Raw genomic sequence first — 25,818 nt, 5'->3', positions numbered from 1 at the left:
TTCTAAGCAGCCCAAATCAGCCCAAGACAATCTCAACCATTTGGACCAGGGCATTTTCACCACGTTTCTCCGCGGATTTGACATTTCCCAATTCAAATCTCATGCCTGAAGCCTACCACACTTCCACTGCTCAAATAAGCATATTTCTTCCAAGTTCTTCCAATCCAAATGGTGAACAACACTTGTCTCGACAAGTCATAGAGTTAACGAACCCCCTTGCACAACAAACAACCTTGGTGAATCAACTATTGCAATGCACCGAGATCCAACGTGGCAGACGAACCTCTCCATCAGTGTCCTGGCAAGTAGCCATTTGACCAGTCACGAACCGAGCATTTTAACATAGTACACTCCCGACTGGACCCCCGAGATAGCATATACTCCCGCCTTAGTGCGTGGAGGAGCATGCACTCTTAGTTAGGCCCACGGATAAACATACATTCATGGTTGGGGCCATACTTCGATGATCAACATGAGCAACCTTCCAGGCGAAGTGTTCATTCGCGACAAGGCCCATAAGGAGCATTCTCCACCTCACATCGGAGTAAGCAGCATCAAGGACGGAGAGAAACAATCACATAATTTGGTTTAAGTTCAGCCAGCAGCCTGCGAGTTGCCCGCTCGTCTGCTAAAAACATACCACATCCATCACAGCCGCAACATAGACGAGTTGAACACATGGAAGAACAACTTAGACCAACAGGTCACGACTGAGGGCAGCCGAGAGCTCTGCTACCCCAACAAAGGCAAACTTAGGAAGAAGTAGAAATACTCCTGACCAAGCGATTGCGCAATTTCCCGTGTAGCAAAGCTATTGACAAGGCACTCCGATGAAACATGACCAACATAAGCCAGTCATCTATCAATGACAAGATCAAGCAGATGAGACTACCCTATATAGATTGCTAGATATAAAGACTACTTTTATTCTGACAAATGTAGCAGCTTAACCTAATGGCATGCCGGGGGTAGACGAGTACTAGAAGGACACACCAGCCCAACTACCAAGAACCAGGGACAGGCTAAGGATTATTTCGGTTGTCCCAGCAGTCCAGCTTTCCTCAGCTGCACTCACAACAATGATTTCCATGCTCTCCAGTACGAGAGGGTAAACCATTTCCCCGACACCCAAAAGGGTCTGCTCTCTAGTGCGAGATGATAAGCTAATTGTTCTCCAGTGCGAAAGGGTAAACAAATTCCCCGACACCTATATGGGTTTGTGATGTGAAATATAATAGCACTCAAATTAAACCCTCTTTTTTGAAAATTGTAGTATAGATATAAGTAGGGATCGTTCTAGGCCGGGGATTAGGAGAGATTGCTAATCTAATGAAAATTGACTCAAAGAAGTGAAAATAGGCTTTAAAACACTTTAAATAAACTCACAAGACTCTTACTAACTTGTATGACTCAAAACAACTCAAAACAACCAAAAAGACTCAATTTAGACTCTAGGACTTAGTTTGGACGAAAATACACTTAGTTTTGACTCTAAAGACTCAAAAAGACTCTTTTGGACAGATTTGGAACAAGTAAGAAAAGGGGTTTTGATTTTGGACGAATTTGAGAAAAACTAATGGATGATGGGATAGCCAAGGGATACTTCTCCACACATGATACATTCAAACATAAATTGATTTCCAGTTGCTTTTTCGATAAACCATGAACCTCAACACCGCAGATTAACCGTGCCATCACTAATTAACCCTCAGATTTCCCTTAAGTTAATGGATTGGATGACATCATACGACAACCCAAAGCATTCTTCAAAAGTCTCCTACATGACATCATAATAGAGATACGGTCAAAGATCATTACGTTCAATGGAAACCATAAGTGTTGACAAAGCACTTGTAACTATGACATCATGATACTCATGCTAGGAATTTACTTAACATGATTGTGAAAACAACCTTAACTACTTGTGAACATAAGTTTGTAACGATTATGTGAAACACCCTTATATTCTAGCCCCAAATTCAAGCATGTAAATTAAGTAGGCCTCCCTAATAAACATACAAGAATAAGTTATCCATCAAACGGTTAAGTAAATTGCGTTCATAATTTATGAAATCACAACTGGACTTAATCAACTTATATTATAAATGCAATCATGGTTTCAAAGCATCCCTAGGCTAAAACGAGTTTAGCCTCTCATGTTCATGACAAAACAAAGCAATATAGAATTAAACATTGAAAATAAAAGATAGATTACACCTAGAAACGTCCAACACTCCAACTTGAATGTACAAACGCCCAAGGCTTGGTCTTCCTTCTCCTCTTCCTTGCTAAGTCACGGCACAAGGTCTAGGGTGGCTTTGTGGATGATTTTCTGGGTTTTGGATGGATTTAGGAGGGTGGGGTGGTGCGGCAAGGGTTTGATGGTGGTGTATGGAGGTTTGGATGGAGGTGTGGAAGTAGGGGAATGGTGTAAAGTTGGGTGCAAGGGTGCGGTAAAGAATGGTTCTCTGAATGGATGAATGAATGTTGTGTGAAAGTGGTGGTGGTTTAAATGGCACGGCAAGGGGTGTTTATATAGGCTAATTGGCACACTTAGTGAAGGAAAAGGATTATACAATCCCATTGAAAAAGGGTCAATTCAAGGCAGAAATCAAGTGGGAATTGGAATAGGTAGTGCGGCTAGGATTTAGGGAGTTCTAGAAAGTTAGGTGCCGCACACATGTAGGGATAGGATTAGGTGTTCTAGAAGAAGTGTTGAAGGCAGATTCCTAATCCTGAAGGGCCTAAGACATGTGATATAAAAGTAGGAGAAGGATTTGTAATCCCTAAAGCTACAAGGAATGGTGTTTTGCGGCATTCACTTTGGATAAGGTTTCTAGAACTGAAATAGGAGTTGAGATGTGTAATTAATTCCTTCTAATTAGCTAGGTTTAAGTCCCAACCTGATTTGGATAGGATAGAATAAGATAATGTTAGAGATAGGATAGGATAAGGTTGGATAAGGTTGGATAAGGTTCCTTGTTTCTTGCTTCTTCCTTATCCTTATTGCATTAGAACTTCTTCCACCAGATTTGTAGCCTTTCCTAGCTCTTCTAGTCTTCAATTTCGTCTATCCTCTTTGCTCCATGGTTAAGCTATCCAATCCATCCCCAAAAATGCTCCAAATAGCCTCAAAATGCACTTTCTTGCTCCTTTTGCCATTAGGACCTAAAAACATACGAAACTACTTTAAAAGACTGAAATACATAGTAATCAACTCACTAAGTGCAAGGAAACATCATAACTAAGTAGCATAAATATGCTCCTATCAGTTTGCCCTCCAATGCAAGAAGATAAACTAATTGCTCTCCAGTGCGAAAGGGTAAACCAATTCCTCGACACCTATATGGGTCTGCCCTCCAATGCAAGAGGATAAACTATTGCTCTCCAGTACGAGAGGGTAAACTAATTGCTTTTCAGTGCGATAGGGTAAATTCAATCCTCGACACCCATCTGGATAAGCTCTCCAGTGCAAGAAGGCCACATAGCTTAAACGATTGAATCCTTAAAGATCAACTAGGCAAAAAATAGTTAGGCGGCAACAGCCACTTTTACATTTAATAGTTCGCTCATCCAACATTTCATTTTCAGCAACTTCATCCTTGACTGCTCCATCTACGGTAGCTGAAAAATCAAACTCAAGCAGTTTCCTCATTTTTGGCAAGCAGCCCAGACGTGGCAACCCAAACTGTTGCCCATGCCATGCCATTTCCTTTGCCCATGCCGAGCCAATCCTTGGCTTCAATCAAGCCGAGCAACAAGCAATGGCCCCTGCCAAACTGCTTCTTTGGCTTATACCAAGCTGACGCCTGGCCCCTGCCAGCTGATGTGTCACACCACCCCGACAGCTGCCCCACGACAACACTATCCACGAAGAAGACAAGAAAAATGAAAATTTTCTTACATCAGTGCGGCACGAAGAAAACGAAGAAAGCAACGAATGACTGTCCTTTGCATGGGCAAGAATGGCCGGCCCTATTAGGAAAATAGGGACCGGCCATTTGTGGTATTTTTTGGGTCTAATTTGTAGTTAATTATTCATTAACAGATTAATTAGGTAATAAATCCATTAATTGACTAATTAACATAATTTAAAAGAAATGTTTTGAGGGTTATGGAATAATTACCTTGTGGGGAATATAGGATGAGGGTGGATGAAATAGTTTTGAATTTATTACCTATTTTGGGCACTTTTGACTTGGTTGAGGGATGATTGCCCGTTGCTCGCGCATAGGAATCCCGATATGCCTCAAGGGTATTTTTGTCCTCTTCTATCCAAAAATCCACGTGTCGCCTTGTAATTATTTTTGGCTCCACAAATACCCTCACATCTGCTGGGCTGCTCGTAGAAAAGGGCGACAAGTGTAGAGATTTTCTTGCTTTAGGAAATTTTGGATTGCTTCCGATTTTGATGTAGGTTCCCTCTTTAATAGGAAATTAGATCCTTCTAAGATAAGGAAATAAAATTCTCTCAAAGCCTATTTAAGTCCACCTTAAATGGGTTATTAAATCAACTTTGAAGAGCAATTTATTTTACCCTACAAGAGAGAGAGAGCTTAGAGGATATTTGTTCCTTTTCCTCTAACAATCTTCAAAATTCTAGCATCGGAGGTTCTTCAGCCAAAGTCCCCCCCCCCCCCCCCCCCCAAAAAAACAAAAAAACAAAATTCATCATGGGCGCATGAGGCTTTATGGCCTTGACCAAAGGTGTGATTTGTTTTGTAGGTGCAATTTTTCCAAGAAGGAGAAGGCGGAATTTGCATCCACACCTTGAATGTAAAATAATGAATCTTGTATATGTTAGGCGTCGGGGGAATGCCTTGAATATACAATTGGGCATCGGGGGAAGTGCCTATATAACAAAAGTGAAATTAAGAATTTAATTCTAAAAATTGGGCTTAAGAGATGAACGGGAGTTAAATCATATTCTAAGATATTCGGAGTCAAGTGGTATAAGCATGGTATGGGATATGCTAGCTTGGGTGTCTTAGTTATGTGTCAGCGGGATTAGAAATGACTAAGTACGTTCATACATCTCATTTGCATATATTTTAAGCATTTGAAAGAATTGTTACATTTTAATTATTACTTTGTTGGCAGTTTTGGTTGTAAAGTAATTTGTACACTATTTTATTCTGATGCGTATCTGATATATTATATGTTGTAAACTCAAGTTTTTATTATGTAAGATTTTGTTATACGATGTATTGTGCAATCATTACAAATAACATTATTTTCATTTCTTCACCATATCTTGGTTATAGAATTTATTTATATAGTTAAGATGTGGCTCACTATCACATCCCAGCCCGGGATGTGACAATTTGGTATCTGAGCCAATCCCTGGCCGGAAGTGTGCCGACGAGGACATCGGGCCCCTATGGGGTGGATTGTAACATCCCACATCGCCCAGGGAAGTGGATCTTGTAAGCCTTATTTGTATATTCCCATCTCTACCTAGCACGAGGCCTTTTGGGAGCTCACTGGCTTCGGGTTCCATAAGAACTCTGAAGTTAAGCGAGTTTGGGCGAGAGCATTCCGAAGATGGGTGACCTACTGGGAAGTTCTCATGTGAGTTCCCAGAAACAAAACCGTGAGGGCGTGGTCGGGGCCCAAAGTGGACACTATCGTGCTATGGTGGAGTCGAGCCCGGGATTTGGTGGGGGTCCGGGCCGGGATGTGACACTCACACCCTAACTCGTGAATAGTTTTTATTCGTAGGCCGGGGTGTGACAGAGGGAAAAAGAGAGAGAAAAGAATCCCGGTTTATAAAGGTTTCATCTTATTGAATTATTAGTCAATGATCCAATTTAATCCAGTCATATAGTTTCATGCGAGCCCTTTCATTTAGAGTTAAAATGAGATATTAAGTGAGTTTTTGAGTGAATTCAACTCAATCATGATTCGCTAAGGCCTTATGATTTGGAGTGCTGATGAAACAATATTTATACTATATATTTCACCATTTTATACTTGTTTTCTCGTCAAGTTTAGTTGGAAGTTTTAAGTATTTGTGATATTTTTGCCATATTGTGTTTCTAGGAGTAGCATGATCGAGTTTGATAGAAAAATATGCAAACGATGGAATTTTTTAAGTGATTCCGGTTGAAGCTGATTCACAAGAGATTTAAAATAATCATATCAAGTTTTCCGCTCAAAATGATGTCTTCCACTTGTAGCCTTTGGCTTGATCTTCCAAATTAGTGGCTCAAAAGGCTAGCTAAATGTGCCTAGTCTTACCGAAGAAGTAGAATTCAGCTGACTTAGACGTGCTGGGGTTGTACACAGAAAAGAATAAAAAAAGGGGAAAAGAGGACAAATCTGGAGGTGCGTTGCACCATTTGTACAAAGAAAAAAAAAAAAAAAAAAGGTTTGAATGGTGCACGGAACCATGTGGAAAAAGAAATACTTTTGGCTAAATAAAAAAAAATAAAAAAAAAAGATAAGGAAGTGGGGGGAAGATGTCTTCCACTTGCTGGAAGTAGTTGAAAAAAAAAAAATTTTGATTGCATTTGTGTTTTAGGCAAAATACACGGACAGAAGGGAGGGGGAAGATTTTTTGGTCAAAGGGAATTTTTATAATAAAGTCCAGAGGGACAAATTACAAAGACTCTGTAGATAAAAGAGAGAAATAAAACAGCCCAAAAAAAAGAGACAGTACAAATAGAACGCCACATATGCACATAGTGTAGGAGTAAAGGTTCTTATCTATACCAAACGTAAAAAATTACAAAGAATTCCTAAAGTTAAGGTCCAATTGTAGAGGTCTAAAAGTGATCACACAAAATAACCTAAAAATCCTAGACAGATCTTCACCCGCTGCGTACGCGGCTGAATTGGTGAAGACACCACCGCAAGCTACATGGCTCGAACCCATTGTAATCACTATGTTGGGGAAAAAGTGCCAAAGGGAAGATAGGGGGAGAACGGAGAGCAAAAGCCACAGACTGGAAAGCTGCAGAGAGCAGAAAATGAAGAATTGCCGCAGCTCCAAATTTGAGGAAAAGAAGCATGCTCCTCTCTTTGAGGAGAAGATCGGAGAGCTCGGAAGAATTCTTGTAATAAAAGGGCGTTTCCCTTCTTTGATTCTTAATGGATAATTCCTTATGTATTAAAATAAGTATGTGTAACTAAATTTTTTTTGCTAGAGTGAGGCCATGAGCCTCAACATGATTACGTAGGTTTCTCTTTTAATTGCTTAAGTGTTGTTACATGCTTGCTTTGACATTTTCAGTCATTGAATTAAACTTTCTATGTGCCTTAATGCTTAATCATCATTAGGATGCTTAGAAAAGTCATCGGATGCAATTTTGAATGAATGTCACGTTAAAATTGGTTATGCTTCTTGTGATTGAGGATTGTAATTTCTCCTAAGGTAAATATCATACTCTTAGGGATTACATGGTTTACCAAAAGGATTTTCACAAAGAGTAATGAATCACTCATGTTTATATTTAATCCAAATGTCATGGATGAATTGCATGTAGTGGTATGCGTTTTAGCTTGAATGTCACAAGTAAAACTACACAAGGAAAAACCCAACCTTCAAAGCATGTGTGTTTTCAATTACTTAAGCAATTGGAAGAGCTTGTTGGTAAAGGTCGTACTCTAGTGCCTTGTCTATCTAATTTTCGTCAATTATTTATAGGGAGTTTTAACAAAAAGCCCACGGTACTGTTCACTTTAACGAAAAACCACATTTTTACACTAAAAAGTCGATCCTAGTACTATTCACTTTACCCTTTATTTTGTCCTTATCGTTAAAACTCAAAGTTTTCAAGCTCTTTTCGTTAGTTTTCCTCTATTTCTATTATCTTGGGTTTCTACATTTATCTGTTTTGTTTAGTTGAATCACTATTTCTGTAAGCCAATTCCTATTTTATATATTTGTTTAAGTCATGTACAATAGAATTTAGTTTTGTCAAATTAGTGTAGTTCTTCGAGTTAATTAAGTTAAATAATCCATAAACTCGTAAATTGTTTATACCAGTCCATAAGACGATCGACCTTGCTTGAGCCATTTTATACTACAAAAACTTGTTCTCTTGCAAGAATTTTCTATGATTTAACCCTTATTTTACTGGTGGTAAAATCTCTATCAAGTGCTACTATCGTAATTAAAGACATGTTCATTGCGCTACGGCCTTATGATTTGGGAGTCATCATGGGAACGCGAATAGGAGATTTAATCTTGTCCTTTTCGTCTCCATCCGCATGTGAAAACAAATTGTTGAAGGATGTATTGGACCAACGGCTTCCACCTCCTACACCTGAAGTGAAGATGAATTGACAACCATTGCAACGGTAGCAAACGCATGCAAGCATTCGCAACCGCAATCGATGTCAACAATGCACATGGTTTCTCAATCATTATCATTTCAAATTGTAGCTTCCAATGAAGGACCAGACATCACACTTGAACAATTCATTAAGATTTAAATTGTGTTTGACATTGTTTGAATTGGCACGTCAGATCGTCTTGTTTAAATAAATCATATATGTATTATGTTACATTTGCAGGTAAATTAACAATAACAGAGGAGTGCTAGCAACACTAGCTCAGCAGCGAGTCCCACATACATTACCACTCAAATGGTTGGACCAAAATATCCTATTCAGTATTTACTAGAAAATTGTGCACGCGCATTGCTACAGAATTAAAAATTGTATGAAAGATTATGCTGAAAGATATAACGAAACAGTGTCATATAATACTATTTATATTGAAAACCTGAAATGTTCATAAAATTAAATTAGGATAGTGTAAATATTTTTTTTTAAATTACTTAAAAGAAAAAATTAGCATAAATTTATTTTTTAATAATCTTGGGGTAAAAAATTTAGGTGATAAGGGTTGGAGCAGAAAAGCTATTTTTGGGCTAAATTTAGGTTTGAGACCAAGGATTGGAGCCTAGAAAATATAGGTTTTAGTCCAGAAACAACTTTTCTGCTCTAACGCTTATGACCTAAATTTTTGTAGCCCAAGATTATTAAAGAATAAATTTAGGCTAAATTTTTTATTTTAAGTAAAGTTTTTTTAAAGAAAAATTATGTACACTATCCTAATTTAATTTTATGAACATTTTAACCTAAAAATATTTAGATTTCGATAAATATTGAAAAATCTCTCAATTTGGGTGAATTTTGAGTTAGATAATTTTTTAAATTATTTTAACCGTTAGATTTAAATTTGGTCTATTAGATCTTTTTTTTACCGTTAGATTTGATTATATTTGATCTCAACCATTGGATTCAATAAATCCTAGGGGACATGCCCATGTCGGTGGGGTCTCGCTGGTGGTGGCCACACAATTTTATAGGCTAAATCCTGGTTATTTCTAGCTTTATTTTAGGTTTAGGTTTTAGGTCCAACTTTCTACTTGGGTTGGGTTGGATTTTTTTTTTTTTTTTTTTTTTTTTTTTTTTTTTATTGTTGTGAGGTTTTTGTTGTTGGGGGGGGGGGGGGGGGAGAGGGGGGAGCCCAAAAAAAGAGCCGCGGGGGGGGGGGGGGGGGGGGGGGCGGGCGGAATAGAAGAGGAAAAATAGGTTATAGGTTAGGGTTGGAGATAATCTTAAGGGTTTAAGCCTAATCAATTGAGATCAATGTCTAATGTGGAGCCCCAATCAAAGCCGTAACTGTAAGTGTGCAAACACGCATGGCCCGACAGTTGTCGATGATCATGATCTTCCATACCATCATTTGACATTTTGGAAAAGAATTATATGATGCCATGGTCTTCGTCTTTTAATGGTTTTACATATATATGACGACTTATGTCTTCTCTTTGGCTGCACATCTTCAAGATCCCAACTAAAACTAGCGACCGTGGGACCTTTGGTGGCTTTGATTTTGAATTCATGCATGGGCCAGAAGATGGTGGAAAAGGATCAAATATTTGCCCACTAAACCCTAGAAGAAGCCAGCATTTGGCGAGGGAAAGAGGAGAAAAAACGGTATGAAATTGATATTTTGGGGAACAAAGGAATCGATGAGACAAAGGTGAGGGACAACGGAGGCCCCCTAAGGCAGTGAAACATGCATACGTGCATAGAGTTTAAATTAAGATGGGAAACAGAGGGATAGGTGAAGAAGAAGGAGGTGGGGACGATTGATACACTAGTATTGCTAGTTTCTAATGCAATAATTGAGAGGTTAATTATTAGTCGTAGTAAAACGGGGCCTTCTTTCTGGGTTAGGTTTCGATTCAAAACTGAAGCTTTTCCTTTTTGCCAAAGTATTATCTCTTGGGTTTTTGCAAGGGATCCTTGTTTAGATTTTAAGCTAGGTCTAGCAAACGAGTCGTGTTTGTCGTGTTTCATGTTGTTTTCATGTAACACCCGTTATCTTAATGTGTCATTAACAGATCGGGTCACTTTATCCAACAAGTAAAATGACCAGACCCGTTATGACTCGTTAAGAAAAATATTTTTTTTTCCTTAAATTTGCACATACCACATTGCCACATAAATATTACTTCAAAACATATAAACACATTTGTCGTTAAGTACAACGTCTACACTCTAAAATAAGAGCCTAATAAAAAAGCATCAATACACTACTAGTCTGCTACAAAATATCAAATGTGCAAAGATAATGCAAAATGAAGAAAATTTTCTTTCAGGATTGTGAAGCCTTTCTCAAAGTTAAAATCTTGCCAATGAAACTCAAAGATTGCATGTTATTCCTTTTACAAAATCCTTCAATTTTCATAATCATCGTGGGGAAATTGTATTGGAACTTTGGCATGATCTATTGCCTTCAAGAGTTATGTTGATGATGTTTTCAGTAAGATTTTCCACATCAGAACTCTCTTCCGCATAAACTAACTATAGAAAAACCAAACATTATAAATCATTCAAATTATGAGAAGTTTACCAAAATAATTATGCAAAGAAATAAAACAATAGTACTATACCATATAAAAATATATTACCTCTTTATCCAAAAAGTCAATCTCATGTACACAACAAAGCTTGAATAGAGAGCAGGGTCGAGTGCTGAAGTTTGGAGAGATCGATAATGAATGAGGGGGGAGGATAGTCTGGGCTCCAACCTAATGTACAATGGACGGTTGAGATTAAAACTCAGACGGTTCAATGGTCATCAATTTTCTAAATGTAATTCAATATATATATATATATATATATATATATATATATGTAATATGATTATATATATATCTATATATAATTATGATAGTAACTTTTTAGGGGCATAAAATTATTAAATTAATATTTTGCTTATCATGTTTTGGGTTACCCACATGTATACTCGGACCAACCCGCTATCTTAACAAGTACTTATCGGGTTACCGATAACGACTTGATTCGTTATCATGTCTACCCAATAACTTATTAATTTCATGTCGTTTTGTGTCGAGTTAATGAGTCGTGTTAGAAATTGTCAGACTTACTTTAAGCGTACGTTTGTAAAGAAAAAGATGGGTTTAATTATAGTTTGTGAAGTTCCAAGGTCATGTTTGACAACTGCTTTCATTTTTAGTTTTCATTTTGTATTGATAATCATTTTGCTGCTAATATTTATTTTTGTGTCTATTAAAGTTGAGAAATAATTATCAGAGAGATGTAGAAGAAATGTTTAAAGAGAGGTGCACAAACTAGGAAAAAAACACAATATATTTTCAGTTGTTTTCACTTTCAAGATTATGTTTTTATTTATTCATTCGTCATTGCACTACTACAAAATTGGCTTATTATGCCAGTTAGTGATGGCTGTTTTATACTGGTACAGTCACCCCCTTAAATGTAGATAATATCATGACAAAAAGGAAAACCTTTAGTAGTGAATCGAAACCTAACCTAGGAAGACGGCCCCATTTCACTACGATTAATAATTAACCTCTCGATAATTGCATTAGAAACTAGCAATACTAGTGTATCAATCATCCCCACCTTCCTTAGTCTTCACCTATCTCTCTGTTTGCCATCTTTAAAGAAATTTTAACGAAACACTCTCGGTGCTGTTCATTTTTAATGAAAAATCACATTTTTGCCTTTCTTTAGTACTATTCACTGCACCATTATTTGTCATTTTTCATTAAAACTAATGTTTTTTTTAGACTTTTCATTAGTTTTTCTTTATTTTAACTCTATGCACGTATACATGTTTCACTGCCTTAGGGGGGCCTCCATTGTCCCTCACACCCTTGCCTCTTTCACTCCTTTGTTACCCAAAATAGCACTTTTATACTGTGGTTCTTCCCTCTTTCCCTCCCCAAATGCTGGCTTCTTGTAGGGTTTAGTGAGCAACTATTTGATCCTTTTCCTAAAACAACTTGGCCTAAAATGATGTCCTTTTCTTTGGTCATGCAATATTTTAAAAAAATAATAATAAGAGTAACTTCTTTTTTTTTTTTTTTAATTTTATCAAACAGCTGGAGGGAATGTATTAAATCAATTCCATCCAAGTTATCCGTGAACATTCACTAGAATTCGGGAGTCTACTGACCCTCCTTGCCCCTTAGTCCATGCGCCACTGTTTCCACCATCTTTCTTGCCCATGCATGAGTTCAAATTCAAAGCCACCAAAGGTCTCACGGTTGCATACAAATTTTAATTATACAGTAGTACGTGTACCACGTTCTAGTAAATACTAAATAGGATATTTGGGTCTAACCCATTTAACTGGTAATATATTGTGGGACTCCCTGCTGAGCAGAGTACAGCTAGCACTCCTCTCTTATTCTTAATTTACTTGCAAATATAACAAAGTACGTATATGATATAATTAAACAAGACGACCTAACAATTGTGCCAACTCAAACGATATCAAATGCAATTTAAATCTTAATGAGTTGTTCAAGTGTGATGTCTAGTCCTCCATTGGAAGTTGTAGTTTGAAATGATAATGACTGAGAAACCGTGTGCATTGTTGGCCTTGATTGCGGTTGCGAATGCTTGCATGCGATTGCTACCCTTGCAATGGTTGTTAGTTCATTTGCAACTTTAGGTGTAGGAGGTGGAAGCCGTTGATCTAATACATCCTTCAGCAATTTGTTTTCACATGCAGACGGAGACGAAAAGCATGAGATTAAATCACCTAGTCGTTTTCCCGTGATCACTTCCAGTGCTAGCATTCCGAAGCTATAAACGTCACATTTCTCAGTTACCTTCATTGTGTAGGCCAACTCTGCATAAAAAATAAGGGAGAGCAAGGCATTACTATATGTTTAACTTTATATATTATCAAATTCAACATTATATATTTTAACTGTTTTAATTTACCTGGTGCCACATATCCGAGTGTGCCTGCAAGGTTGCTCCAATGTGATGAGTCTGGATTCAAAAACTTAGCTGTGCCGAAGTCTGAAACACAAGGCTCATAGTCATAATCAAGTAAAATGTTGTTGCTTGATATGTCTCGGTGTACAATTGGTGGCACGCAATCATGATGCATGTAAGACAGTGCATGAGCTACGCCTTTTACAATTTTCACCCTCCTACTCCAATCCAATTCTTTTGCTTCGTCTTCTTTGCTCAAGATTGAAGCTAGACTGCCCATTTCTAGATATTCATAGACCAGAAAGGAGTGCTGTGAATTTGAACAAAAACCACAAAGTTTCACAATGTTTCGATGTCGTATATTGATTAGTGCACTGATTTCATTGTGAAACTCCTGTGATGTCTCCACGCTATCAAGTTTCTGATGGAGTTTCTTCACTGCAACTATGCCGCCTGATGGTAGCCTTGCCATGTAGACACTTCCAGATCCTCCCTTCCCAATGCAAAATTTGGAGTCAAAACCATTGGTTGCACTTATGATCTCCCAATACAATTTTTTTCCATCAAAATGAGAGATTGAAAAAACTTCATCATGGATATCACTCTCTTCTGTTTCTGGCTCTTTCTTTCTTCTTGTTTCGATGAAGAAAATTGCAAGGAAAGCAAGTAAAACTACTCCCAAGATAGGGAAAATGATTGCAAACACGAGTTTTCTGTTGTTTTTTCTTTTTGAGACATGCTTATTGCAGGATTCTAGACCTACAACATTTCCACACAATCCTTCGTTCCCTTCAAAGCTGTGACCATCTTGAAATGCTTTGTTGTTGGGGATGGGGCCCTGCAAGTGATTGTAGGATACGTCTACGTACAACAAGCCACGCATTCGATCAAACGTTGCTGGAATGAGACCGGAAAGGTTATTGTGGGAAAGATTCAGCCACTCCAAGCTCTGCATATTGCTAATTTCTGATGGTATCTTGCCCCCAAGTAAGTTACGACTTAAATCTAACTGTGACAGGTGAAATAACTTTCCCAACTGAAATGGAATTTCTTGACTGAAATTGTTGTTGCTCAAATTCAAGTAGTTTAAATGGACCCATTCGCCAACAATGCTTGGAATTGACCCATTCAACTTGTTGGTGGACACGTCAAGATGTTCGAGTTCGGTGAATGCTCCGAATTCTGAGGGTATAGAACCCGAAAGTTGATTGCCATTCAACTGCAGGTTCAGCATAGAAGTCAATCTCCCCAAATCCTTGGGAATCACCCCAACCAGATGATTCGAAGAAAAATCGAGTACTTGAATTTTATTTGCATTGACAATCTCAGATGGTATGCTACCAGTAAGGTTGTTCCCCGCAATCCGTAGGGTTGTTAAGTTTGGACACTGTCCCCATATGTGTGAGATTTCGCCATGTAAGTTGTTGTGGCTTAAGTCTACAAACTGAAGATTCGGATAGACACCAAAGTCTTCAGATATATTATTGCTTGTAAATTGGTTCCCATCAAGACGGAGTCTGACTAAGCTCTTGCAACCTTTCAAGCTTTTCGGGATTGGACCTGTAAACTCGTTCTTGTCTGCAGTAAACTTTTGTAGCAGTCCACTTCTACAAATATCTCGAGGCAAATAACCAGAAAATCGGTTAGTACCCAAGTCAAGCATAGTCAACTTCATCAGATTCTCCATCTCTTGGGGGATTGATCCAGATAGCTGGTTGCCGCGGAGGTGTAGGATTTCCAGGTTGCTCAAATTGCCGAATGAATAGGGAATAGTTCCGTTGAGCTGATTGAAGGTCAGGTCTAGAGTCGCAACAAATTTCAAGTTTCCAATCTCTTCAGGAATAGGGCCAGAAAGTTTATTGTTGTAGAGAGAGAGATAAACAAGGTTTGTCAAATTGCCCAAAGAAGTTGGGATCGAACCAGAAAGGGTATTGTTGTACAAGAACATCATGGTTAGATTTTTCAAGTTTCCGAAACTTTGAGGGATTGGGCCTGATAAATAGTTGTCAAACAGGTAAAGTTCAACCAAGTTCGAAAGGTTTCCTATTGTGGGAGGAATAGAACCCGAAAGTTGGTTTCCAAAGAGTATCAAAGAGCTCAGTTGGCTCAGATTACCCATAGAAGCTGGAATTGAACCCTCTAAATTATTATAGTTTAGAGCTAGCTCATACACAAATTTAAGTTGGCCTATTTCTTTAGGAATTGAGCCATTGAGCTTATTTGCATTTAGGTGAATGACTTGAAGATTTGTAAGAAGACCGATTTTGGATGGGATTTTTCCAGACATTTGATTATAAGAGACATCAAAGTAGACGAGTTTGGTGAGGGAACTGATCTCAGGTGGGATTTGATCAAAAAGTTCATTGTAGCTTAGATCAACATATGAGAGATTAGGCAAGGACATGAATGGAAATTCAAGTAGAGTACCTTGTATACCAGAATTGGTGAGGTTTAATATGCTGACACTTCCAGCTGAGTTGCATGAAACACCAATCCAAGTATTGCATGGGGCTTCATTTGCATTCATCCATGAGGTCAAGTTGTTTTGAGTTTGGTTTTGAAAGCTAGCTTTCCATTTGAGAAGTGCTTCGGCTTCAGTGGAATTGGCAGAAACAAAAATAGTTTTTTGTGATGAATTTAGCTGAAGAGACAAGATAAGGCAAGCTAGAAAGCATACTTTATCGCAATAAGCTGAAAATCTCATCATGGTTTTTGTGTATACGCTTTTTAAGCAACTCAGGGCCTTACTTATAGTGAGAGATGCATTATTAATTTGCATATTCTCTATTTGTTTTTGTTATTTTTGACTTTTGCTCCGGATGGTTTTTTTTTTTTTTTTTTCTTTTGGTAAAGAAAAATGGTAGTAGTGGTCCACCACTTCGAGCCGGATCGTTGTATTTACGGAAAGCTCTCCTCAAAAGATTTTTTTACAAGCAGATGATCGAACCCTTGACCTCCCTAAGGATGGTACTCAGAGGAACCGCCCAACTTGTGGCCTAGCCAACTTTTATCCACTAGACCAAGGGCTGGTTTGCTATTATTGTGCTTTGAAAAAAACACTGCTTCTACTGTGCTGTGAGAATAAGATCATTTTTGCTCCTTCACGTTTTCAGCTTTTTTTTCACCTAAAATTGTGAAAATAAGCTGTTTTAAAATGTTTACCAAACACCTTTTTAAACTTAAATTTTTTTTTATACCCATTTTTTATAAAAGCATCTCAGTAACAAATCTGCCTCAAACCCCATTGGGCTATGATGTTTTTATGCTTATAGAAACCTTGAACTTCTATTGAATTTTAATGTTTTTTAAATAAAAATTGAGGTGTGTTATTCACATACCCTCTTTTACTTTTCACACACTCCTTATTAATTTTTGTCTGTTAATCTTCTTCAATTCATCCAATCCGACGGTTGAAAAACAAAAAATTATGAGAAAAGTAAAAAAATGTGTGTAGATATCACATCTCTAAAAATTACGTCGAATACCAAGAAAAAGCTACCACCACAGAACTTAAAAAAGGTCATTAGAAAATAGGGCCTTAGTCAATTGTCAAAAGTGGTCCACACACGTTTCCATTTCACTTTTCTTTCTTAATTAATATATGAGACGGTCTTTGTCTGAGAAGACTTTGAATTTCTTACACTCTGTGTTGGAGTCTTTGTCTCGGATCTTCAAAATAAAAATTGGAAAGTTTGCAGTGTGAACATATAAATTCATATTGTCAAACAAATTTGAAGTTTAGCAATTAGTAAGGTATATAAAGTCTCGGGTAGATTATATCAAATTACTTCAATTATTTGGTTATTAACAGTTACATCGTATTTAAAAAGTTTCAATGTCATACCTTATTTTCAAATTTGTTGCAATGTCATACCTTTTGCCAATTATCTGTTAATTCCTCTGTTAAATACTGACGTAGCATGAGACGGGATCCATTTTCTATTAACAATATTAAAAAAATATTTAAAATATTAATTAAATATTAACTAAATATTAAAAATAAAATAAAATAAAATAAAAAACAAAACAAAACAAAACCCAGATCCCATCACCCCGCCACCCCTGCACCGAAACCCCATCCTTCCCATCTTCCCCATCCGTCGTCCCCCTTATCCCAAACCTTCCTTCCAAACTCAAAACCCCACCCCCACCTCCCCCGCAGTCCCCCTTTTCTCCCTCCCGAGCTTTCCAACCACTTTCCTCTCTTCCACTCTCTTCACCTTCCCTCCCATTCAAAAGTTACCAAAAAAAAAAAAATATATCAGAAACAAATCTGAACCTAGATTGTCGCACCCCACCCATCACATCCCTAAAAATTATGTCGAATACCAAGAAAAAGCTACCACCACAGAACTTCAAAAATGTAATTAGAAAATAGGGCCTTAGTCAATTGTCAAAAGTGGTCCACACACGTTTCCATTTCACTTTTCTTTCTTAATTAATATATGAGACGGTCTTTGTCTGGGAGGACTTTGAATTTCTTACACTCTGTGTTCAAGTCTTTGTCTCGGATCTTCAAAATAAAAATTGGAAAGTTTGCAGTGTGAACATATAAATTCATATTGTCAAACAAATTTGAAGTTTGGCAATTAGTAAGGTATATAAAGTTTCGGGTAAATTACATAAAATTATTTTAATTATTTGGTCATTAACAGTTACATACTTTGTATTTAAAAAATTTCAATGTCATACCTTATCTTCAAATTTGTTGCAATGTCATACCTTTCGTCAATTGTCTGTTAATTCTTCTGTTAAATACTGACGTGGCATGAGACCGGATCCACTTTCTATTAAAAATATTAATAAAATATTTAAAATATTAATTAAATATTAACTAAATATTAAAAATAAATTAAAAAAAATAAAACAAAACAAAATCCAGATCCCATCACCCCCGTGCCGAAACCGCATCCTTCCCATCTTCCCCATCCGTCGTTCCCCTTACCCCAAACCTTCCTTCCAAACCCAAAACCCACCCCCACCTCCCCCGCAGTCCCCCCTTTCTCCCTCCCGAGCTTTCCAACCACCTCCCTCTCCTCCACTCTCTTCACCTTCCCTCCCATTCAAAAGTTACCAAAAAAAAAAAAATCAGAAACAAATCTGAACCTAGATTGTCGCACCCCACCCAACCCTTCTTTCCCCGGACCACCTCATCCTTCCCGTCAAAGTCAGAACACCTCAATTGGTTGGATCGTTTTTTTTTTTTTTTTTTTTTTTTTTTTTTTTTTTTTTTAAGTTTTGAATGGGAAGGGAGGTGAAGAGAGTGGAGGAGGGGGAGGTGGTTGGGAGGCTCAGGAGGGAGAAAGGGGGGGTTACTGGGGGGGGAGGGTGTTCACGGGGGAGGTGGGGGTGGGGTTCTGGGTTTGTAAGGAAGGTTTGGGGTGGGCGGGGGGACGACAGATGGGATGGGAAAGATGGGAAGGATGGGGTTTCGGCATGGGGGGTAGGGTAGGGTGGGGTGATGGGATCTAGGTTTTGTTTTGTTTTGTTTTGTTTTGTTTTTTTTTACAATTTTTTAATATTTAGTTAATAATTAATTAATTTTTTAAATAGAAAGTGGGTCTCGCCTCATGCCACGTCAGCATTTAACAGAGAAATTGACAAACAACTGACGGAAGATATGACATTGCAACAAATTCAAAGATGAGGTATGATTTTGAAACTTTTTAAAGACAAGGTATGAAACTGTTAATGATCCAATAATTAAGATAGTTATATGTAATTTATCCTAAAGTCTCCCATTTTCTCTCTCTCTAAACTTCTCTCTATGAAAGACTCCCAACAATTTTGCCACCGGCCTTAGCCTTTAGCTTGGGTGCTGGAAGCATCCTCCCTTCCTCCCTCTTTCCTTCCTTCCTTTCTTCTTTTCCTCCTAAGTTTTCTCAGGTTCTCCTTCCTTTGCACTTTCCCTATTTTCCTTCCCCCTCATCTCCTCTACTCCTCCCCCCTCCTTGCTTCTCTCCTCCTCTTCCTTCATCTTTTTTCAGTTTTCTCCCTTCCTTTTTAATTCTCGATTTTTCCCTGAGTTTAATCTTAGTTTTCCTTGAACCAAGTCTCAACTATCTGAGGCTTCTTGCCTCTTATCCAGCGTTTTTTCGCCAGCTTTTACTATTTTTCTGTCTTTTGTTTTCCTTCCTCCTCCCTAGCTGCGATACTTCATCCCAATCCCACCATGTGCTTGGATCGGTTGACTCTGATAAAAAAATTGGATATCAGATTCACTTCCCTCTCTCACTTCCCCCCCCCCCCCCCAGCAGGCATGCCAGATCTCCATTGAGGCCAACTGTTAGGTATTTTACATACCCCCTTAGCCTCACCCTATCTCTATATGTTACTTTGTTTGTATATATTTGCAAGAGTTTGTGAAGGGAATTTGAATCTAGTGTCTACTTTCTCGGTTCAGAGTTTAGCTTCCTCCGAGGATGTGACGGCAACGGCGATGTGGTCTTTACTGCTACAGATTAGGATTTTTTATTGTTTGTTTTCTGGTAAATCTCAGTTTACTACTCTCAAGTTTTGTGATTTTCAACATTTAGTACATGAAGTATTTTTCGTCCCAGAGTCATACCTCAAGTGTTAATTTTGGGACAGTCTCATACATCCATTAGTCTGACTGTTAAGTCTCCCATTAACTGATGACGTGGTGCCCATGTAGAGAATGACTCGGCACCACGTGTCATTAAAAATTTTAAATAATTAATTAAGAAAAGGACCCAGAACTCTCTTTGTCTTCCTCACTTGACACCCCTTCATCTCTTCGACCACCTCCACGGCTTCACCCCTTCATGGCTTGCAAGCAGCCCCCTGCCACCGTTACCTGCGGATGCCACGACCCTCTGCTTCACCTACGTCGCTTTGAACTAGTTGATCTTTAAGACCCAAGCTTCAGTAACCTCAACCTTACGACCCGCAGAAATTCCCAAAAATAATGAGTAGGTATTTTTGTTTTGTGCTCTGACGGCAAACCCTAAATCCCTAATTCCCTTCTTCTTGTTCAAAACTTGCATAATAGCCGGTATTCCATAAGCCAAAGTCTTGCCTGACCCGGTTTTCGCAATCCCAATAAAATCGCAAATGTCCAATAAGAATGAATAGGCCCGGGATTGAATCGGAGAAGGACTCTTGAAATTCTGACAGCACTGTAAAACATCACTAGGAAGCTTCAATTTCGCAAAGGAAGTCAATGGCTTGTATTTGGCTTCCTTTGCATCTTTCCCAGTAACCACCACAGCCGCATCTCCAGATTCTCCTTTGTTGGCATAGCTAATTCTTATGGATGGACCACGATCAGAAGACGTGCACGCTTTGTAGGATGGTGTTTGTGCCCGGATCATTCTTTCTTGCTTTCCTCTGCAATCTGGGTGCTTGGTTCTTATTCTTCATACCCTGTTTGGTTGCTAAGAAAATATGAGTGAGAAAATGAAAGATATGGATGGGTTTTAAAGCTTGAAGCTTGCAAATGGTGGGCTTTTTTATCTGATTTGTGCTCAAATTTTGGGGTTCTGGTTGTTAAATTTGTTCTTTTGAGGGTTCTGTGAACTGGGTAAAAGACAATGGATTTTGCCTGGAAATTTTGAATTAGAATTTTCCAACATTTTGATTTGGGAATAGTGGATCGTAGAAATGGTGGATCGGGTGGGCAAGGGGTGGGTGATGGGGGATGAGAGAATAGGGTGCTCGGGTGGAGAAGACAAAGGGGGTGGAAGGGATTGAGGGGTGAAGGAGATGAATGGGTTTCAGGTGGGGAAGACTAAGGGGTTTTTTTTTTTTAATACTTTTATTTAATTAATTATTTTAATATTTTAAATGACACGTGGCACCCAGTCATTGTCCACAAGGACGCCACGTCATCAGTTAACGGGAGATTTAATAGCCAGATTAACGGATGTATAAGACTGTCCTAAAATTAACACTTTAGGTATGACTTTAGGACGAAAAAAACTTCATATACTAAATGTTGAAAACCACAAAACTTGAGAGTAGTAAACTGAGATTTACCCTTTGTTTTCTGTTGTCTTCGGGCCTAAGCTTGTGTGGGCCTCCCATTGTATATTGAGTTGCTACTCTCATTTTGCTTGAGTCATTTACTTTCCCTGTAGTTGTTTACCTTCTTCTTTTTGGGCCTTGTACTAGTTTTATTGTAATGAAAGTTGACTTTGTGATCCAAAAAAAAAAAAGAAGCAGTTAGTAAGTTAGTAAGGTATATAGAATTTGCCAAAATGATAATGACGTATTTGGTATCAATGGTATATTCAATCACACCGAAAATAAAAAATTAATTGCAATAATTCAATGCAAACTCATATGCAAACTCAACTTTAAAATGCACATGAAGTTAATATTGAAAATACAGTCGAGTTAAGAACTTGATTTTTCTCTTTAAGATAATTTACACTCCACTACGGTATTTATAGTTGATCAGAACTTGTTTCACAGGATACAATGATTACGTCCTTAATTATAATAGTAGCACTCCAAATCTCAAGGACTCACTTGATCTCTCGCTTAACTTTAAATGAAACGGCTTGCATGAAATTATATAACTGAATTCAATTAACTCATTTTCGTAATTTCCACTTAGGATATTCACAAAGGCATTTTCATAATTTATCATCGTCAGAAAATAAAATAAAATTTGGAACGGGAACAGTTCACACATGAATGCGGTCGTTTCATGTTTCTTTCTTAATTAATATGTGAGATGGTTTTTGTCTAAGAAGACTTTGAATTTTAGTTACACTTTTAAGGTCTTTGTCTGGGAAGACTTTGAATTTTAGTTGCACAGACAAGGATGAATTTTAGTTACACTTTTTAAGTTCTTTGTCTGAGATAACTTTGAATTTTGTCACACTTTGTGTTGAAGTCTTTGTCTCTTATCTTTAAAATAGAAATTTGGAAAGTTTGCAGTGTGAACATATTCATATTGTCAAACAAATTTGAACTTTAGCTAGGTAATGAAAGCAATTGGTAAGGTAAAATTTCCAAAAATGATAATGAAGTATTTGGTATCAATGGTATATTTAATCATACCGAGAATCTAAAAATAATTGCAATAATTCAATATATACTCATATGCAAACTCAATTTTAAAATGCACATGAAATTAGTTTTGAAAATGCAGTCAAGTTAAGAACTTGGTTCTTTCTCTTTAAGATAATTTACGCCCTACTATGGTATTCATGATTGATCGGCCTTGTTTCACATGAAACAATGACCACTTATTTGATTATGATAGTAGCACTCCAAATCATAAGGCCTCAACGAATCATGATTCAGTTGAATTCTCTCAACTCACTTAATATCTCACTTTAACTCTAAATGAAAGGGCTTGCATGAAACTATATGACTGGATTAAATTGAATCATTGACTAATAATTCAATAAGATGAAACCTTTTTGGACAAGGATTCTTTCCCCTCCCTTTTTCCCTTCCCTCCTCTTAACAAGATGAAATCTTGAGAGTTCAAACATCAAACAGGAGGGGAGGGAAGGAGAGGGTAAAAAGAAGGGAGAGAATCCTTTTCCAACCTTTATATACATGTGGAAGTGACCATTTGAAAAAGTGTTTATGTTTTTTTTTCCCGAAGAGTAAGTAGTTGTATCTCTTCATATTAAAAACACAAAGATCATATATTAGCACAAATATTTAAATCAAATAATTTAATTCATTTCGAAATAAATACATAGGATGAGTTTTTTTTCCTTGAAAAATGGGAATAATTGGTGGCAAGCAATGATTATTGTGACAAGTTAATTACACTAACATTATCTCATTCTCAGGTTTATCGTGTTTTAACCAAATCCCCACATGTTTGAGAAATAACAATATCACCCCTTGAACTTTTAATTTTGTGGAATCTCATTCCTGGATTTCACTATTTAATATTCGTATTTGTTACGACGCATTTATATTTACTATACAATTCTTTTTTTTTTTTTTAATTTGTAAAAGGATAAAAATGCCCCTATTGGGCTAAAAGGAATTCTACATGGACTTTTTTTTTATGCTTTCGTGTTTTGCCACTTATTTGGAATATTTGGATAGTAGGTGTCAATACGAACGCAAGAGTGAAAATGAAACGCAAGTTGGAGCTAGAACGAAAATTCTACGAGGTTTAGAAGTTAAGGCCATTATAGTAATTTTACTTTTATTGGTGGCTTGTCTTTTCTCTCTATGCGTGTGAGTCACGTGTAGCCCACCCCCATTTCTCTGGAACATTCACTCTTTTTTCTTGCTTGATTTCATTCTTTTGGGGGAATCTCTCAACTCCGTTTCTCTTTCCCGTGAAGCACCACCACCCAACCAACCTCCCCGTCGAGTTAACGAACTTGTATTCATCATATTCTTATTCGTCTCACCCTCATGAACCTAGTGATTGGTTTTTTTCTAGAAAACCTAGACAAAAATTAAGGAATCACGAGTTTCAAACAGAACGAAGTTGTAAGCTTTAAAAAATTTCCTCGAAATCCAGCGATGAAACCCAGATTTCGGCAACTGTGATGACGACGGACAACCTAATGACCGAAGAGAGGAAAAAGACATGGAATATTTCATTAACAATGTTAAGGTAACATTTACTATTCCATTTACTTTAACGAAATATCTAGTCCCGAGGACAGAATATTTCATTCTAACCCAATCTGCTCGTGGCGCGCATGCAGTGGCGCGTGGCGGCAGGCCGAGGCCGAAAATCTAATACCACGTCCCAATCTCAAGATACGTCTAGGATTGACACATGATATCATGAAGTACCTGTACGTCTCCCATATCTTGCCTTCGAGACATGAACAAAACATAATCAATTGTCCCACGACTCAGTAACTTTTCTTTTATTTCATGGCTACATTTAACCTTTGTGTCAGACTGCTTACGTACTCTAAGTAGGAATCAAGTCATTCGTAGTTCACCCTTTCATTCAACTCTGAGATTTCTCGTAGTACTTCCTAGTATCACTTAGCTCTAGAGTTAATCAAAGGAATTTAATGAACATGACCCACTTGATTCCCGACTACACAAAGAACCAATATGCCAACCAAGGTTTTCAATTAGTCAATCACATATATCACAATGTTCCCAAACCCATATTCACAATCATATCAAATAATCAATTAAATGACTCAAAGATGCATAATTAACTATGTTAAACAATCAATAAGATCAACTATCAATTCACGAAGCTTAATAAAGTAAATCTTCATATTTCCTATTTGGATTTCAAGCAATAACATTGTAACCTTAAGTTACAAATCATGAGCAATCTCTATTCGCTAGAATCTAACGTTCTAGACTAACTCAATGGAACCAAACTAGAAAGCGGTCGCCCATCACAAATTTATCAATCAGTCCATACAATTCTAGCTAGACAGTGATCACCCATCACTAATATACCAAGCATGATCATCCTTAAAATATGTATGGTCCCCTATCGCAGATATACCAAGTAAAACCATAGACATAATCTAATTGTATAAGCAGTGATCATCCATCACAGATATACCAAATATTACTCCTAAAATACATATGGTCCCCCATCGTAGATATACCAAGTAGAACCACAGACATAATTTAATTTTGTAGGCAGTGATCACACATCACAGATATACCAAGCACGATCATCCTTAAAATACGTATTGCCCCCTATCATGAATATACCAAGTAGAACCATAAACATAATCTAATCATATAAGCAGTGATCACCCATCACAGATATACCAAGCATGATCACTCCTAGAATGCGTATGGTCCCCCATCGCGGATATACCAAGCAGAACCATAGGCATAGTCTAATTGTGTAAGGATCACCCATCACAAATATATTAAGCATGATCACCCCTAAAATACGTATGGTCCCCCATCACAGATATACCAAGCAAGACCATCTATGTACCACTGCTACATGGTGCAGTCAGATCAACACATAACACACCCCTACCTCAACATGTATGATTTACAACATAAGCACATACACTATTAATTTCTCATGATAACTAAATATCTTGTCAAACAGGCATACAAATTCTACCGAATGCTTTCAGTAAGGTTTTAGGCTCATAGTTTCATACTAGTACTCATACATATTATTTATCATCAAGAAGTTCACTAAGCACGTATATCACAGTTTGGTGCCCCTTGTACGTAAACCGAGGTGAACATCACGCATAATAGCTTGCTGACCAAGGTAGATCCACTAGGTTCAATCACTAATGCTACTTTCAGTATTTGAGAATGATTTGGAATTTTTTGACCAAAAGTCAATCCTCGGTCAACGTGGTCAATGAATGTCAACAACCTAATAATTTAATTCAAAAGATCCGTCCGCCGGATTTCCAATTCGTAACTTCCTAAGAGTCTCAATAGGTTTCCAAAACAACATAGTAAAATTTTATAATGGTAATTTCATGACGGTCGAATCTCTACCCATCTCAAATTTAAGTAACGGTCAACGATTATTTCTACAAACTTAGAGTTTCAATCCGGAAAGATCCGTACATTGGATTTCTGATTCGTAAGTTTCTAAGGTCCTTAAATAATACACATAACAACATACTACAATTTCACAATGACCCAACAGCCAGA

General features: G+C 37.5%; 1 protein-coding gene across 1 annotated transcript; it reads right to left on the bottom strand.

The window, feature by feature from the left end:
- Nucleotides 1-12,529: 12,529 nt before the first annotated feature.
- LOC103937769 (MDIS1-interacting receptor like kinase 2-like) lies at nucleotides 12,530-15,982 on the bottom strand. Its single transcript, XM_048563949.1, has 2 exons — nucleotides 13,246-15,982; nucleotides 12,530-13,150 (listed from the first exon to the last, which is right to left on the bottom strand). Exons 1-2 carry the CDS (start codon nucleotides 15,947-15,949, stop codon nucleotides 12,801-12,803), a joined length of 3,054 nt encoding a protein of 1,017 aa, XP_048419906.1. The 5' UTR covers nucleotides 15,950-15,982; the 3' UTR covers nucleotides 12,530-12,800.
- Nucleotides 15,983-25,818: the final 9,836 nt, after the last annotated feature.

This window comes from the organism of the source record quoted next, unplaced genomic scaffold, assembly GCF_019419815.1.
Source record: "Pyrus x bretschneideri cultivar Hongxiangsu unplaced genomic scaffold, Pyrus_bretschneideri_v1 Contig37, whole genome shotgun sequence".
NCBI lineage: Eukaryota > Viridiplantae > Streptophyta > Magnoliopsida > Rosales > Rosaceae > Pyrus > Pyrus x bretschneideri.
This window is presented reverse-complemented; position numbering and strand designations above follow the sequence as displayed.